Genomic DNA, 17,706 nt, shown 5'->3' on the forward strand with positions numbered 1-17,706 from the left:
CCAATGTGAGCTTGGAAGTTGATGTTGCTGATACTGTTTTAGCCAAAGGGCCTTTTATTATTGCCGTCTCTGCCCCCATTGACCATATGGTAATCAAGGGTGTTCTGTCCCTGGTGTAGTGGGAACCTATTCTTTCCTTCTTTCTTTGATCTTTAGGTCCTTCCTTCTGTGAAGCTCTTCCTTCCTTAACTGATTCAAGACTAAGCTGTAGCATGAGGATTGTGGTAGGAATGTGTTACTGATTGATATGCACCATCCATTGAGAACTCTTTCCCAACCACGGCGCCAGGATGGATAACATCCCGCCTTAAGCTGAAACAAATGGCAGAATTATCCTTAGAAACACACACTTGACCATGACATAAAGAGTCTCAGCCAGAGTTTGACTGCTTCTGTATAAATAGAGGAAACAGCTTTCTCGCATTGTCCACAATGATCATGGAATCCTAGCGGTCCGTCTCTGTCTCTCTTTGCGCCTCATCCACGCACCCTTCTCGAGTTCCGAACTCAGCTGGAGCAGGACTCCGGCAATCCAGCCCAATTTTTTTTTTTTCCATGCAAGACAGGATCTGGTGATCCCAGCTTGTCTTTTCCGCTACAAATGTATATACACCTGCTGGCCTCCACATCTATGCCCAAACAGCAAGGGCTCAAGTGACTGTGCTGACGGAGTTCTAGGTTCCTGGTTCCAAGCTGGTGGTATGACCATTTGGGCCTTTAACAGGCAGACAGATCATTGTCACTCTGCCATTCAAATCAATCAATGCGAGCCAAGTGCAATGGCTCAATGCCTAAATCCTCACCTTGCAGGTGCCGGGATCCCATGTGGGCACCAGTTTATGTCCTGGCTGTTCCACTTGCCTTCCTGTTCCCTGCTTGTGGCATGGGAAAGCAGTAGATGGTCCAAAGCCTTGGGACCCTGCACCCACGTGGGAGACCCACAGGAAGCTTCTGACTTTGGATCAGAAAGATCTAGGCATTGTGGCCACTTGGGGAGTGAACAAGCAGACAGATCTTTTTCTATCTATCTGCTTCTCTCTGTAAAACTGCCTTTCCAAGAAAAATAAATACATCCTTATTTTTTAATATTAAAAATTATTTTTAATTGTATGAATTATATTTTTTATAATTTTTACATATTTTACTAGGGTGCAAAGAGTCAAGGCCTAGAGGAAAGTGGGTGAGACTACTGTTTTGACATTCTCTTTTTTCCTTCCTGTATCTGCGGGGAGAAGAGAGATAAAGGGAGAAGCCACACCCAGCCTCCCAACCACCCCAGATTATTATTTTTTTTCTTTTTACTTGGAAAGTCAGATATACAAAAAGGAGGAGAGACAAAGATCTTCCATGCCTTGATTCATTCCCCAAGTAGCCACAAGGGCATAGATTGAGCAGATACGAAGCCAGGAGCCTGGAGCTTCTTCTGTGTCTTCCATGTGGGTGCAGGGTCCCATGGTCCTGGGCCATCCTCTACTGTCCTCCCAGGCCAAAAACAGGGAGCTGGATGGGAAGCAGGGACGCCTGCACATGAACTGGTGCCCGAATGGAATCCCGGCGCATGCAAGGCAAGGAGTTTAGTCACTAGACTACTGCGTGGGCCATAAAACTTAAGTTTTTTTTTTTTAAAAAAATTTTTTTTATTGCAGTCGGATGAATATAGAGGAGAGACAGAGAGGAAGATCTTCCATCCAATGATTCACTTGCCAAGTGGCCACAATGGCTGGAGCTAAGCCAATCCAAAGCCAGAAGCCAGGAATTTCTTCCAGGTCTCCCACATGGGTGCAGGGTCCCAAGGCTTTGGGCTGTCCTCGACTGCTTTCCCAGGCCACAAGCAGGGAGCTGGATGGGAAGTGGAGCTGCTGGGATTAGAACCAGTGCCCATATGGGATCCTGGCTGGTACAAGGCAAGGACTTAAGCTGCTAGGCCACTGCACCAGGCCCAAAAATTAATAAAATGAAAAACAAAAAAGAGGTGGAGCAGGGGCTAGTGCTTTAGACTCCTGGGTTAAGCCACTGCTGGAATGCCTATTTGGGTGCTGTGCACATCCTAGCTGCTCCACCTAAAACATAATGTTTTAAAACTTTTTATTGGAAAGTCAAATATACAGAGAGGAGGAGGAGAGAGAGAGGAAGCTCTTCCAGCTGTTGGTTCACTCCCTAAGCAGCCACAGTGGCCAGAGCTTTGCCAACCCAAAACCAGGAGCCAAGAGCCTCTTCCAGGTCTTCCACACGGGTGCAGCGTCCCAAGGCTTTGGGCCGTCCTCGACTGCTTTCCCAGGCCACAAACACGGAGCTGCATGGGAAGTGTGACCACCAGGATATGAACAGGTGTCCATATGGGATCCTGGTGCATTCAAGGCAATGACTTGCCACTAGGCTACCGCACCTGGCCCTGATCAGTCTTTTTAAAAGAATCAACCACTGAAAAGTCTATTGAAACTTTCTTGGTAGTCCTAGATACAGCTGAAGCTTACTGCGCTGTCTCTGCAACTGAGCTCAGGCCAAGCACGGTGAACAGGTGCGAGCGGCCAGAGCTAGCAATGTGCATGGGGAGAAAGAAGCAGGCATTTTTCCCGTTCATGCTGGAGTAAGGTGTTGTGGGTGAGAAAGCAAACTCCCTCCCCAGACGTCCGTTTAGGAGGATCACACTTGTTTATTGTCTCTGGGTCATCTTGAAGACAAATGGAAATCCTGTTTGGCAACCATTTAGTTCCTAGAAAAAAAGCGTACTTGTTGAGTAGGGGAGTGATATTCCAGGACCTTCCATGGAAAGCCAACTCTGCTGGGTTAGAAACTCCTTGAGAACATCAGATGCTGTATTTTGCTTCTATATCCAAGATATTTTGGCATGCAGGGCGATTCCCAGAAATGGAATCCTTGGCTCACGGGATGAGTGGTTTTTTCTGGCACTTGAGCCACTTGGGGGTGGGGAGGAATACTTTTCTATAAAACCTGCCAGGAGCCTCTGCTTTCGACTGGGAACACCACCTCTACCTCTTGTGGTGGTACTTTGACATTTGAGTTTCAATCCTTTTGACATTTTGAATCTTGCTGCCTTTTTTTTTTTTTTTAAAGGGTTGTTCATTTACCTATTTGAAAGGCAGAGTGACAGAATCAGTGGAAGTGGCGCACAGGAGCTGTGGGCGGGCCAGGCTGGAGCCAGGAGTCGGAAGCTGCATCTAAATCTCCCACATGAATAAGCACGCACCCAAATATCTGGACCCTTACCCACTGCCATTGCAGCCACATCAGGAGGAGACCTGGATAGAAGGTAGGCAGTTACACCAAACCCGTGTTCCATCAGGGGCCGTCAGTAGCCCAAGCAGCAGCTTGACCCACTGTGCCACAGTGTCCCTCCCTACCACGTCACTCTCCCCGACTCGCTGACTCGCCATGTGGACTTGTATCCCACCTCCATGGCCATCTTCGGGGGTGGGCACCAGACCCAAGACCATTACTGAGATTTCTGAATCTGGGTCCAAAACAGTCGTGACTCCACAGGCAGGAGTGAAAATCAAGGAATTCAGGGGCAGCCGGAGCCTGTTCCCTGCCACTTGAGAGGCAGGAAGGCAGCAGGGATCAGAGTGAGCTGGTGTGTGAACACAATTAGGGACCAGGAGAATGTACATGGCCCTTGAACCTGCAACCCCAAGCTGCACAAGTTCTCACCTTGTCCACTAAAGGTTTCTTTCAGTAAGTCTTCTCCCTTTATATAATTTTTTTCAGATTTATTTTTATAGGAAAGTCAGATTTACAGAGGAGTAGATGCAGAAAGACCTTCCATCCACTGGTTCACTCCCCAAGTGGCCACAGTGGCCAGAACTGAGCTGCTTCAAAGCCAGGAGCCAGGAAGTTCTTTTGGGTCTCCCACGTGGGTGAAGGCCATCTTTGACTGCTTTCCCAGGCCACAAGTAGGGAGATGGATGGGAAGTGCAGCAGCCGGGACAGAAACAGGCGTCATATGGGATCCCGGTGTGTGCAAGGCGAGGACTTAGCCACTAGGATATAGTGCCGGACCCAGCTTTATATATATAATATTTGTGTCTAATTATTTAAGAGGGAGACAGAAAGCTTCCACCCACTGTCTCATTCTCCAAGTCACATGTAACATGCAGGACTGGGTCAGAAGAAGCCTGGAGTTGGGCACTCCACCCAGGCCTCCCCTGAGCTGGGAGGGCTTTCCCTGCCTGTTTCCTGTTAACACAGGGAAGCCTTCCCACTCCTATCCCGGCTCTGTACTGCACTCAGGCTGGGCCTTCTCCTGTACTGACCCCCCTTTCCCAGGGAGTGGGACTTCTTACCACCTGGGCCTCTCCCACAGGTACACAGATGGACGTGCACTTGACCCAGTCCTGTCCGCCGTGTGCCTGTCAACCCCATGTACCGCTGTTCTTTACACAACCCCTCCAACTCCCTACACAAGGCCCCCCAGCCCCCTACCCTGTTTTCCTTTGGAGTTCACATTCCCATACTCCCCTCCACCCCCATAGCCATTACACTTTGTAATCTCTCCTGGCAGTTCTGCCACACCTCCCGGGCTGCCAGAAGTCTGTGGGCAGCTCGCCTGCCTGCCGTGGGTCCTCCCACTCACTGCCTCTTGGCCTGCTTGTTTTCCTCCGTGTATCTTTCATTACTCCTACTTTCTTTGCTTCAGCATCTCCCCTTTCTAGCCCATCAGCCTCCTCCCAGGAAGACTTGTGCTAGCCCAGCCATATCCCTGTATTCCGGGAGCTTAGAACTGTGAGGGCGCTCAAGTGTCCAGCAGCTATTTATCCAATGGAGGCAAGCCAGGAGGAAGGAGAATGACAAGTGAACGCTTCAGAGAGCTTTTAAGATTGGTACTGGGTTTTCTTTATTTCAGTCCAAGATTTCATTTATTTGAAAGGCAGAGTTGCACTGATAATGAGATCTTTTACCCGATGACTCATTTCTCAGTTGGCATCAATGATCAAGGTCAGGCCAAAGCCAGGAGCCCTGGACCTGCATCCAGATCTCACACATGGGCACAGGGGCCATGCACTAGTCATCTGCTGCTGCTTTCCCAGGTGTATTAGCAGCGGTCTGGATCAAAAATGGAGCAGCCAGGACTCAAAGTACACCAAAATAGGATCCTTGGATCTTAGGCAGCGGCTTAACTTGCTGTGCCACAGTGGCAGCCCCTTCAAGGAGCTTGGGGTGAGCATAATCTCCAGAGACAAGAGATCAAGCATCGCATGTATAAGAGCCAGGATATGCTAAGCAGGGGACAGCATGCTGCCCTCACAACAGGCGGTGTAGGCCTCAAAAACCTGGAGTTCATCGTGACTACTGGTGGCAAGATTGCGGAGTGAATCCCTGACCATACAAAAGCCTACAGAAACTGCCGTGATGGAACGCCCCCACTGCTGGCGTTCAAGCTGATGGCACAGTGACCTGCCTGAGCCACAGCCTGCTGTTGGTTTTCCCAAGTAAGTCTTGAGGCTGGGTGTGCAACAACATAGCACCGAGAGCCTTGCCCAAAGCCGAGAATGTTGGAGGGCTGCCTGCTCCACGCCAAGGGGAGTTCTGCTCCAAGGCTCAGGGAGAAAACAATGTTTGTCATGAGATACAGAACTAAAGGGGAAAAACAAAAACAACACAGGTGCGGGCCTGGCGAGATAGCTTGGTAATTAAAGTCCTCACCTTTAATTACGTGCCAGGATCCCATATGGGCACCAGTTCTAATCCCAGCAGCCCCACTTCCCATCCAGCTCCCTGCTTGTGGCCCGGGAAAGCAGTCGAGGACGGCCTAAAGCCTTGGGACCCTGGCACCCACGTGGGAGACCCGGAAGGAAGTTCCCGGCTCCTGGCTTTGGATCGCCGCAGCACGGCCACTTGGGGAGTGAATCATCGGATGGAGGATCTTCTCTGTCTCTCCTCCTTCTCTCTGTACATCTGCCTTTCCAATAAGATTAAAAAAAAAAAAGTAAAAATATTTTTTCTTTTATATAAGACACCTTCCATCCATTGGATAACCCACTGAACCATGACATCCACCAAAGCCACCCAAACTTGACCCAAAATGACAACCTTGCTCTGTCCGCGACGTAATACTCAGGTCACAAATTCATATATGCCCACAAATTGCAAAGAAACATCTTCCAATTATAAAAATAAACAAGTTTATTTCCCTCAGAGAAATCAACACTAGAATGTTCTGTTGTCACAGCGTTTCCTACGGTGGCCCAAGATGGAGTGGTTCCACAGCTCCCACCCCGGCCTCCCCATCGTGGAATACCAGTGGCTAAGAATTCAGCCAGAGGCCTGGACTAGATGCCCGTGGTTGACGTTTCGTCTTGCGACCTTCCAGTCTGGCTACGATGGGAAATCTCTCAGAACTGCATCCTCCATATTCCATCACCAAAACAGCTTGGGGAGTGAAGTTAGGCGTCTCCATCTCTCATGACTGAAGGTCCCACGAAGCTCAGCGCAGTGTCTGCCCCAGCCTCCCGTGGAGCACGTCCTCCCCATCCCCTGGACTAGGCACAGGCACGCCGACACTCACTGCTGTTAAGACTCTCATCCATCCCGCAAGAATTTCAGGGAACACCTGTCTGGTTTAATTCTTCCTCTCACACTGAAGACTGTTTTCCCCGCTATGTAAGTTTCCTATGTCCTAGTCTACTTCCAAACCCTATGAACACAATCAAATCAAAATATGAAGCATCAGGAATAAAAAGACATGGGAGCCCAAAACCACAGCATGAGGCTAGTTGACACCTGTGTCTGCTTCACCCCTACTCCCTTTTCCTGGCTCAGGGAGCCACGAAAATGCCATTCCAAGAAGCTGTGTTCATCTGGCTCTAAGAGTCTCATGTGAACAGCAACCTGGACCCACAGCAAGCTGGGCTGTGCTCTTCAGAGGGAACGAAGTAGCATTTCTGTGCCAGGAGGCCCCAGCCCCAGGGAGAGCAGGTGGCTCCCCAGAGCTGCAGGGAAGTCCGGAGATTAATACTGAAAGCTGCGCTTGGTCTGGATATCGTCGAGGATCTGTTGCAGCTCCTCATCCTCAAACCGCCCCTCCAGGCTACAAGGAGCAAAGGAAAAAAAATGAAATGACAAGACTTAGGGACTGGAATTCCTCCCCGCAGGCTTCCTTGGGCGAGCTCACCTCGGGGCACTGCTTGCCTACCCCTCCAACTCGTTTACCTTTCAATTCTGTTTCTTTCCTGCTTGGCCTTAGGAACACGTGATCAAGGGGGGGGGGCGGTCAGCATTGCTGCTCGCAACACCGACAGCATCCCATACTGGAGTGAAGGGCCACATCATGGCACTTCTTTTATGATCCAGCACCCTGCTAATGCAGCCAGATCAGCAGACTATAACCCAAGGACCTGGATCCCTGGAAGAGTAGGATGGAATTTCTGGCTCCTGGCTGCAGCCTTAGACCTCGCTGTTGTGGCAATTTAGGGATTAAACCAGGAGATAGAGGAGATCTTTCAAATAAATAAATGCTAAATCAGTGTCCTAAGTTCGGTATTGATCATTCCCATCCATATGGTTTTACTTATTTGCTACTTCATATGTATGCACAAGCAATATACAGCCTGTGTGTAAACTTCTAAGAAATGGCATTGTACGGTCTGTATGCTGCAATTTTCACTTGGCATTCACGTTGGCATGGGCTGCTCTAGCTAATCCTCTCACGGGTGCACGGTGATGACCATATGACGATGCACTTATCATTTTCTTGTCAACCAACAAGATTGTCATCAAGTGTCTGCTAGCACCAACATGTCTCCTGGTGATCTTGTGTGCTGCTTTTAGGGATATATTTTTGGGTCACTGGGTTACTCATCGTAACTTTAGCAGGCACAGCCAAGTAGCTTTCCAACATCACTGTGCTAACGCATACCACTAACAACGTAGGACAGCCACTGCTCGTTCTTCCCCATTCCTGCTGTTACCTGATACGGAAAGAAATCTCACCTTTTTTGTGTTACTATTTTAAGAGTCATTTTCTTTCATGTAATGTTTATTTCCATATACTTGAAAGATGCAGTAAGGGAGAGATTTAGAGGGGGAGACAGAGATCTTGGATCGACTGGTTTACTTTTCAGATGTCTGCAGCAGCCAGAGCCACACTGAAGTCAGAAGCCCAGAACTCCATTCAGTTGTGCATGGGAATGGCAAGGACCCAAGCACTTGAGCAAGCATCTGCCGTCTCCCAGAATGCATTGGCAGCGAGCTATGCAAGCACGCATGAGCGCAGTTCTTACAAGTGGCAACTTACCCCTTTGCACCACAAAGCCCACCCCCTATCAGTGTTACAATCTAAACTTAAATGCATATACCTTTAGACAGCGATTCTGTCTGAAGGAGCTTTTCCGACATACCTAGGACTTATCCCACCTGGCACTAACCTCGGGATCAGGGCCTTGGACTCCTCCGCAGTCTCTGGACAGAGGTTGGCCAGACAGGCCAACTCAAACTTATGCAGCTTCTTCTGGAGCAGCAAGCTGGTCAGGAGAAAAATCAAAACAGAATAAAGTCAAGGATCATCCAAGAGGAAAGATGCTGCTAGCTGACAGCAAAGGGGAAAGCACTGTGATTACAGTCATAGGGGCTGCAGAATTCAGGAAGCCATCAAACAATTTCCTGTTCCCTCCCTGAAAGATGAGGAAGCTCCTGACTCCTAGCTTTGGTCTTGTCCAGCTCCAGCAGTGGAAGACATTTAGGGAAGGAATCATCTAACAGAAGATCTATATCTCCCTACCTTGAAACTCCGCCTTTCAAATAAATAAAATAAATCTAAAAAACAAAACAAAAACGCCCGGCAGTGTCGCTTAGTGGCTAAAGTACTCGCCTTGTATGTGCCGGGATCCCATGTGGGTACCAGTTCATGTTCTGGTGGCACCACTTCCCATCCAGCTCCCTGCTTGTGGCTGGGAAAGCAGTCGAGGACGGACCAGAGCTTTGGGACCCTGCACCCTCGTGGGAGACCTAGAGGAGGCTCCTGGCTCATGGCTTCGGATTGGCGCAGCACCGGTCTCTTTGGGAATCATCAGACTGAAGGAAGACATTTCTGTCTCCCCTCTTTGCTATATATATCTGACTTTGCAATAATAAATAAACCTTAAACAAACAAACAAAAAACAAAAACAGGACCCGGCATGGTTCCAGCCATTGCGGTCACTTAGGGAGTGAAACAACTGAAGGAAGATGAAGATCTTCCTCTCTGTCTCTCCTCCTCTCAATTTATCTCTCTTTGCAATAAAAAATGAAATAAATCTTAAAACACAAAAACAAAAACCAAACACCTCACAGATGACACGTAGGACACCGGTGAAGGCAGTGCTACCTTGCAGATATCTGGTGGCTGAACGACTGACAGCCCCTGCTCACACTCACCTTCGGACACTGGCGATGGTCTCTCTGTTTTTGAAACGACTGAAGCGGGCAGTGTAGGTCAGAGTCTTCATGAAGACCTCGGAGAGCTCCTGCTCGTCCTCTGCGCTCTCGTTCTGCTGCTTGCGGTGCTCCAGAAGCATGTGCACTTCGGAATTGAGAAGTGTCTCAGCCGTTTCAAACTCTGCTTGTGAAAAGCCCAAGTGTCAGCTGGAAGGATTCCTGCACTGGGCAGGCACTGGCCAGAGCGGTTACGATGTCCCCCTGGGACGCCCATGGCCCACACCTGAGTGCCTTGGTTCAAATCCAGGCTCCACTCCCAATGCCAGCTGCCGAGCAACGCTCCTTTTTAGAAGGCAGGAGATGGCCCCAGTACTTGAGTTCACGCCACCCATGTGGGAGACCCGGATGGGGTTCCTCCCTTCAGCCTGGCCCAGTTCTGGCTGTTGTGGACACCTGGGAAGTGAGCGAGCACAAGGAAGGTATCTGTCATCCTCTGCTTTTCAAATGAACCAACGTTAGGACCAAGCTGTGGTGCAGCAGGTTGGTTACTCACAGGTTCAAGTCCTGGCTGCTCTGCTTCCAATCCAGCTCCCTGTTAATTGCCCAGGAAGCAGGTACAGGTGACCTAAGCACTTGGGCCCTTCCCACCAGCATGGGAGACCAGCACCAAGTGGAGGCTCCTGGTTTTGGTCCAACCCAGCCCTGCCCAGCCCAGCCGTTATGGACATTTGGTTTATGATCTAGTTGTTTTTTTTTTTTTTTTTTTTTTTTTAAAGATTTATTTTTATTATTTTTTATTGGAAAGGCGGATATACAGAGAGGAGAGACAGAGAGGAAGATCTTCCATCCGATGATTCACTCCCCAAGTGAGCCGCAACGGGTCGATACTATGCCGATCCGAAGCCAGGAGCCTCTTCCGGGTCTCTCACGCGGGTGCAGGGTCCCAAAGCTTTGGGCCGTCCTCGACTGCTTTCCCAGGCCACAGGCAGGGAGCTGGAAGGGAAGCGGGGCTGCCGGGATTAGAACCGGCGCCCATATGGGATCCCGGGCGTGCAAGGCGAGGACTTAACCACTTGCGCCACCGCGCCGGGCCCTATGATCTAGTTGTAACAGATCTATTTCTGTGTCACTCTGTCGTTCAAATATTTAAAACAGGTCCTTCAAACATTTGTTTTTATTGGAAGGTCAGATTTACAGAGAGACAAAGATTCCAATAGAAGAAAGATTCCTACAGAGAAAAAGGCACCTATGTAAGATTCACAGGCTGTGACTTTGCCTGCTAAGACACAGCATAGAACCTTCAAATGAAAAGTTAAAACTCAGTATGTTTGAGACCTGATAGAATATCCAGGAGCCACAGCAATGGCATCAGGTTAATTCTCCAGCTCTTAAGTGCTGGCATCCCTTATGGGCACTGATTCATGCCTGGCTGCTCCACTTCCCATCCAGCTCCCTGCTTGTGGCCTGGGAAAGCAGTCAAGGATGACCCAAAGCCTTGGGACCCTGTACCCGCATGGGAGACACAAAAGAAGCTCCTGGTTCCTGGCTTCGGATCGCCTCAGCTCTGGCCATTGCAGTCATTTGGGGGAATTAATCAGCTGATGTAAGACCTTCCTGTCTTTCCTTTCTGGAAATCTGACTTCCCAATACAAATGAATGAATGAATCTTAGAAAAAAAATTGTCCCCTGGGGCCAATGTTTGTGGCAGAGCACATTAAAACACTATCTGTGACTGGCAGCATCTGACATGGGCACAGGTTAAAGACCAGGCTGCTTCCCTTCCTGGCTTTTCCCTGTTAATGTGCCTAGGAAAGCAGCAGAAAATGTTCCAGGTGCTTGGGTCCCTGCACCCATGCGGGAGAACCGGATGAAGCTCCTGACTTTGGCCTGGCACAGCCCTGGCCATTATAGCCATTCGGGAAATGAACCAATGGGTGCAGACTCATGTGTGTCTCCTTCTGACTCTGTGATTTCTCCTTATTCTCTGCCTATTTCTCCCTTTGCCCCGCTGGTAGCATATGTTCTAACATTTTTCTGGAAGTATGCTTAGAGCCAGTTATCTGCTCTGCCCTCTGCAATGAGCTCCCCTGGAGCAGGAGCCATTAGTAAACATGGACTCCATGTCCATCATCCTTCCCCACAGTAAGGGAGCAAGAGACAGTGAGAGACACGCACAATTGCTTGTAACGCAGCCTTCCCATGAGATACGGCTTTGCTGACTTTTGGGACGTCACTAACACTTTGCCTTGCACATGCCAGGATCCCATATGGGCGCCGGTTCTAATCCCAGTGGCCCTGCTTCCCATCTAGCTCTCTGCTTGTGGCTTGGGAAAGCAGTCAAGGACGGCCCAAAGCCTTAGGACCCTGTGTTTGCATAGGAGACCCCAAGGGGGCTCTGGGCTCCTGGCTTCAGATCAGCTCAGCTCCCAGCATTGCAGCCACTTGGGGAGTGAATCAATGGATGGAGGATTCTCCTCTCTGTCTCTCCTCCTCTCTGTTTATCTGACTTTCCAATAAAAATAGGCAAAAGAATAACATCTTCCTCTTCTTGGAGTCAGTTGCCACAAGCTTCCCTTCCCGTTCACCCAGTCTACGTGGAGGAAACAGCAATTTTACTTGAAAGGCACTCATTGCTACTGCAGAAACCCAACAAGCTATCCTCTACTTGCAGAGAAGCACGGGGACAAATCCCACACAGCATGTTGTTCCAGGCCATGAGCTGAGCCCAGGGATTATGCCACACTGAATACCATCTGCAAACCCTCTCCAGGGATGAGCTGCTGCTGCTGCTGCGTCACAGCAGTGAGTGCACAGAAAGACATTAGCCATCAGGGCTGTGGAGACCACAAAACTGCGATGACCACAACAAATGATGTAAGGCAATGACAATAAGAGACAGAAAGGAAAAGCTCATTGGCTGGTCAGTCTCAGCCTCTGATGCTGCAGCATTAATTCAGCCTGAAAAAATAGGAATGAGGGCCTGGCATGGTGGCCTAGCGGTTAAAGTCCTTGGCCTTGAATGCGCCGGGATCCCATAGGGGTGCCGGTTCTAATCCAGCACCCATGTGGGAGATCCAGAAGAGTTCCTGGCTCCTGCATCGGTGCAGCACCGACCGTTGTGGTCACTTGGGGAGTGAATCATCGGACAGAAGGTATCATTTCTATTTCTCCTTCTCTCTGTATATATCTTCCCTTGCAATAAAAATAAATCTTATTAAAAAAAAAAAAAAGAAAATAGGAATGAAAGGAGTGACACCACAGCTCAACAGGCCAATCTTTCTCCCTATGGCACTGTTATCCCATATGCAGGTTCGTGTCCTGGCTGCTCCACTGCTTATGGACTGGGAAAGCAGTAGAGGATGGTCCAAGCTGCTTGGGCCCCTGTATCCACATAGGAGACTAGGAAGAAAGCTCTGGCTCCCAGCTCTGGATTGGCTCAGCTATGGTGTTGGGGCCACTTACGGAGTGAACCAGTGGATGGAAGGTATTTCTCTGTCTCTCTATAAACCTGTCTTCCAAATAAATACATACATACATACATACATAAATAATCTTTACTAGTAAAGCTCAGCACCATGTTCATTACAACTACTGAAAGTTTATGCACGTTAACTAGAGTTACAGAAGCCTCTGGTCCTGCATTAAGTCACATTTACTCATGAGTGTAACGGATATCGGATGGGCACTTGTGGCACCAAGCTAAGGCACTGCCTGGGTGCCAGCATCTTCAAGGAAACTGCCAGCTCTATTTCCCACGACTCCCATTTCCAATCCAGCTCCTCCAATATCTGAATCCTTGCCATCCACAAGGGAAATCTGGACAGAGCTCCTGGCTCCAGCCTTCAGCCTGACCCGGCTCTGGCTGTTGTGGCCATCTGGGGAGTAATTGCAAATAGAATATTCATTCCTGCTACTCTGTCTTTCAAATAAATAAATAAACCTTCAAAAAAAAAAGTAACAGGATGAAGTGTGAGGACACTAGAGTGAGCAGTCAAGACGCCTTCATCCCACACCCGAGTAACAACATTTCAATCCCAGCTCCAGATTCCCAACTTCCTGCTGATGCACTCCCTGGGAGACACAGGTGGGGTCCTAGCTTCAGGTGGTCCAGCCCTGTCACCCTGAGGGGAGCAGCTGGCTCTCTACCTCTTTCCCTACTTTCCTGCCCAAAACAGAAAAAAACCAAGCTCTGACCAACTGCCATGGCTTGGCAAGAAGGAGGCTACACTGCCAAGGCTGTGGGAACAGTGCCAAGGTTATACTTCTATCAGATGGGCTCCTGCCAGCTCTGTGGGAGACCCAGCCCCCCAGCAAAGGGAAGCAATACTATTGTCTGTCCGACTTACTAACAAGGAAAGAGGAGAGAGGGGAGAAAGGGGAAAGAAATGAGAGGGGAGAGAGAAAAAAAAGCAGAAGGGAGAGGAGAGATTAAAAAAAAAAAAGACAAGACTGTGAAGACAAAAAAAAAAAAAAAAACCCTCAAGATTTCTCCCTCCCTAGGGCTAAAGTCAACCTTTTCTAGGCGAAATCACACACAAACACTTTGTGTGGGAAACAAAACGGTCTACATGGTAACCTGGAGAATTTATTAAAGAAATAAATAACTGTTACGCTTTATTAATCCTGGTTCCTAAATAAAACGGTATCATGTCCTTGGGGTTCCCTCACTGCAATGATTCCTGTTTGATAAGGGGAGTTTCCTCCTGGTCACATCTTCCTTTCGGGCGAGCGTTTGGTAGCCGTCTGTGGTTCTGGCTGGCACACACCCTGGGAGGTGGCTCCCGGACCACACCACGCACACCAGGGCTGACCCTCCCTCCCACCCGGTCTACACTGCGCACCCGGTCCACACCGTGCACGCCAGGGCTGGCCCTCCCACCAGATCTACACCGCGCACGCCAGGGCTGACCCTCCCTCCCACCTGCTCCATACTGTGCACACAGGGCTAACCTTACCTCCCAACTAGTCAACACCACGCAAACCAGGGCTAGCCCGCCCTCCCACCTGGTCCACACCATGCACGCCAGGGCTGACCCTCCCTGCACCCGGTCCACACCGTGCACGCCAGGGCTGGCCATCCCTCGCACCCGGTCCACACTGCATACACAAGGCTGGTCCTACCACTCTCCCGGTCCACACCGCGCACACCAGGGCTGGCCATTCCTCCCACCTGGTCCACACCGCGCAAGCCGGCGCTGGCCCTCCCTCCAACCCGGTCCACACCGCGCACGCCAGCGGTGGTCCTCCCCAACCCGATCTACACTGTGCACGCCAGGGCTGGTCCTCTCTCCACCCGGTCCACACCGTGCACACCAGGGCTGACCCTCCCTCCACCCGGCCCACACCGTGCAGGCCCAGGGCTGACCCACCCTCCCTCCCACCTGGTCCACACCGTGCACGCCAGGATTGGCCCTTCCTCCACCCGGTCCACAGCGCGCCGCCCTAGCGGGACCCTCCCGCGGCCGGGTCCACCTCACACACACCGCGGACTTCGCCTGGCTGCCCGCGGCAAGCCAGGCCACACGCGGCGCTGGAGGGCTCACAGGGGCAGTCCCGCATCCGCCGTGCGCACCTTTGGGAAAGATGAGCTGTGAGGCATCCTCCTCGACGTCGCCTGCTCGCGGATCCACGCCACCAGCGGCCATGGCGCTCCAGAACACCGCCACAAACTGCGCCGGAAGCGGAAGAGTAGAGCATTTGGCCGCGGCCAGGGAGCGGAAGGGGCGTAGTGGCGGAGCTAGGCTAAGTGGCGGGGCCTGAGGAGCCAATGAAGGTGGTGGCTCGGAGGTGGGCGGGACTAGAAGGAATAGTAGTCCCCTGAAAGCCAACCAGAGAGGTCGTTTGGAAAAGGGCGGGGCTCAGAGCCCTAGAGGGAGGCTGCTCGGGAGACAGAGGTGGGGCGGAATGTGGGGGCGGAGTTGTGAGGTAGGCGGGGCCAAGGGAGCACACAGGTGCGGCTGCTCCGCCGCAAGAGGGGCGTGGCTACAAGATTGGGTGGGGCAAGAAGGGCGCACCAGGGAGGCGGAGAGAGGGGCGGGGCGGGGAGTGGGCGGGGTCTTGCAAGCTGACTAGGTGCAGGCTCGAAAGCGAGAGAGGGGCGGTGCTAGACTGTGGAGCCGGGAGAGCCAATGAGAGGAGAGGGCGGGACGGGGCGGGGCCCGATCTCAGAGGAAGACTCTGGCTCAGTCGCCATTCGCCTACAGGAGCACTTCCGGCGCGGTTCACTGAGCCTTCCAAAGGCAAGTGTTTCACGGGTTAGCTTGTGCGCATCATTTTCATTCAGGAACTCATCGTGAATACCCAAGGATGAGATGGGCTGGGCATATATTTGTTCCCACAGGTGGGAGCGCTGTGCGGTTGCAGCACTTCCTGAACCACATCCCAACAGGGCTGGAGACCTGGCTGCTACACTTTCCAATTAGCTCCCAGCTACTGGCCCGGAGAAGGCAACTTTCCAGAAAGGAGATTCAGAAAGATCTTCCATCCGTTGGTTCACTTCCCAAATGATCATAATAGCCAGAGCTGAGCCAATCCGAAGCCAGGAGCCTGAAGCTTCCTCCTCCAGGTCTTCCACGCAGGTCCAGAAGGTCCCGAGGCTTGGGCTGTCCTTTACTGCTCTTCCAGGCCACGAGCAGGGGGCTGGATGGGAAGCAGAGAAGCTGGGATAGAACCGCCATCACCTGGGACTTGACCCAGCAGCCATGTGGGATGCCAGCCTTGAAGGTGGAGAGTTTCGAGTACTAAGCCAAGGTGCTGGTCTCTGGTCATCCTTTTCTTAAGGTTGAGGTTAGATTTAAAACTATTTTAGGCGACCTGGCATGGTAACCTAGCAGTTAAAGTCCTTGCCTTGCATGTACCGGGATCCCATATGGGCGCCAGTTCCAATGCAGGCAGCCCTGCTTCCCATCCAACTCCCTGCTTGTTGCCTGAGAAAGCAGTCCAGGACTACCCAAAGCATTGGGACCCTAAACCCACGTGGGAGACCCAGAAGAGTCTCTAGGCTTCTGACTTCGGATTGGATTCAGCTCCAGCCATTGCAGTTACTTGGGGAGTGAATCATCAGATGGAAGATATTTCTGTCTCTCCTCCTCTCTGTATATATGACTTTCCCAACAAAAATCAATGCTAAATTTTTTTTTCAAGATTTATTTACTTTTATTGTAAACTCAACTGCTTTCCCAGGCCACAAATAGGGGTCCCAGCACTTGCTGAGGCGAGGACTTTAGTGGCTAGGCTACTGCAAGAGACCCTGGCAGCTCCGATTCTGATCCAGCTCCCTGGTAATAGCATGGGAAGTCATGGAAAATGGCCTCAGTAGATACCCCAGGGGGATACCCAGATGAAGCTCCTGGCTTTGATCCAGCCTATCTTGGCCTTGAAATTATTTGGAGCAAAATCAGTACATAGACCTCTTTTGTCTTTCTGTTAACACTATCTTTCAAATGGAAATTCCACTTAAACATTGGAAAGTAGTGGGCTTGGTGGGATAGCCTAGTGGCTAAAACCTTACTTTCTATGTGCTGAGTCCCACATGGGTAGTTTCTTTTTTCATTATCATTTTTATTTTGAAATTTATCATACAATTTTGTATAGTCTGGGATTCCTCTCCCCCCATATTCCACCCCACAATTGATTTTTCCCATAATGTCACAACTCTTCATAAGGAGTTACAATTCCATCAGTCTGCTATGGGCAGTTTCTAATCCAAGGCCAATCCACATCCATTGTGGCCGTTTTGGGGAGTGAATCCATGTACACATCTATCTGTCGTCTCTGTAAATGGAAGGTAGTTGGTCACTCTCACCCAGGTGAGATACCAGGATTGAGTTCCCAGCTTCTGACTTGTGCCTGAGCCTGGCTTAGCTATTGCAGCATTTGGGGAATGGGTCACTGAGTGGAAGCGCTCTCCCTCAGAAATTAAGTCAAACGACTGAAACAGGAGTCAGTGTTGCAGCAATGGCTTAATCACCAGCTCCATTTCTGGTCCTGTTTCCTGCTAATGCAAACAGGGAAGGCAGCAGATGATGACCCAAGTACCTGGGCCCCTGATACCACATGGGAGACGAGGACACAGCTCCAGGCTGCTGGCTTTAGCCTGGCCCAGTCCTGGCTGTTGCAGCCTCATGAGTGAACCAGCCGGTTGAAAACAGTGAGCCATTTTCCTGTCGACTATGCCTTTCAAATGAATACATAAGCAGATCTCCCAAACTTAAAAAGTTTAAAGAATCAAATGCTTTTTTCCTGAAAGCCATGTTTTGTTTTAATGATAGGGAGTTAAGTTCAAGGTTACAGACACAATATGGTATGTTCTACATATGGGTAATGTTAAATTTTATC

General features: G+C 50.4%; 1 protein-coding gene across 2 annotated transcripts; it reads right to left on the minus strand.

Moving 5' to 3' along the window:
* Positions 1-6,121: 6,121 nt before the first annotated feature.
* POLR2D (RNA polymerase II subunit D) lies at positions 6,122-15,045 on the minus strand. Of its 2 annotated transcripts, XM_040971193.1 has the most exons (4): positions 14,942-15,045; positions 9,370-9,550; positions 8,382-8,477; positions 6,122-7,045 (listed from the first exon to the last, which is right to left on the minus strand). In XM_040971193.1, exons 1-4 carry the CDS (start codon positions 15,012-15,014, stop codon positions 6,967-6,969), a joined length of 429 nt encoding a protein of 142 aa, XP_040827127.1. In that variant the 5' UTR covers positions 15,015-15,045; the 3' UTR covers positions 6,122-6,966. The 2 variants fall into 2 exon arrangements, with proteins under 2 accessions (XP_040827127.1, XP_040827128.1); XM_040971194.1 differs by lacking the exon at positions 8,382-8,477.
* Positions 15,046-17,706: the final 2,661 nt, after the last annotated feature.

Source organism: Ochotona curzoniae, unplaced genomic scaffold, assembly GCF_017591425.1.
Source record: "Ochotona curzoniae isolate NIBS_2020 unplaced genomic scaffold, NIBS_Ocur_1.0 scaffold_4953, whole genome shotgun sequence".
In the NCBI taxonomy this organism is placed as follows: Eukaryota; Metazoa; Chordata; class Mammalia; order Lagomorpha; family Ochotonidae; genus Ochotona; species Ochotona curzoniae.

Excerpts from the sequence above, each read along its gene's own strand:
- POLR2D (XM_040971193.1), bottom strand. The coding sequence starts at position 15,014 with ATGGCCGCTGGTGGCGTGGATCCGCGAGCAGGCGACGTCGAGGAGGAT. Across the intron at positions 9,551-14,941 it reads ACAGCTCATCTTTCCCAAAG|AGTTTGAAACGGCTGAGACA; the intron begins GTGCGCACGGCG and ends TTTCACAAGCAG. Across the intron at positions 8,478-9,369 it reads ACCATCGCCAGTGTCCGAAG|CTTGCTGCTCCAGAAGAAGC; the intron begins GTGAGTGTGAGC and ends TCTCCTGACCAG.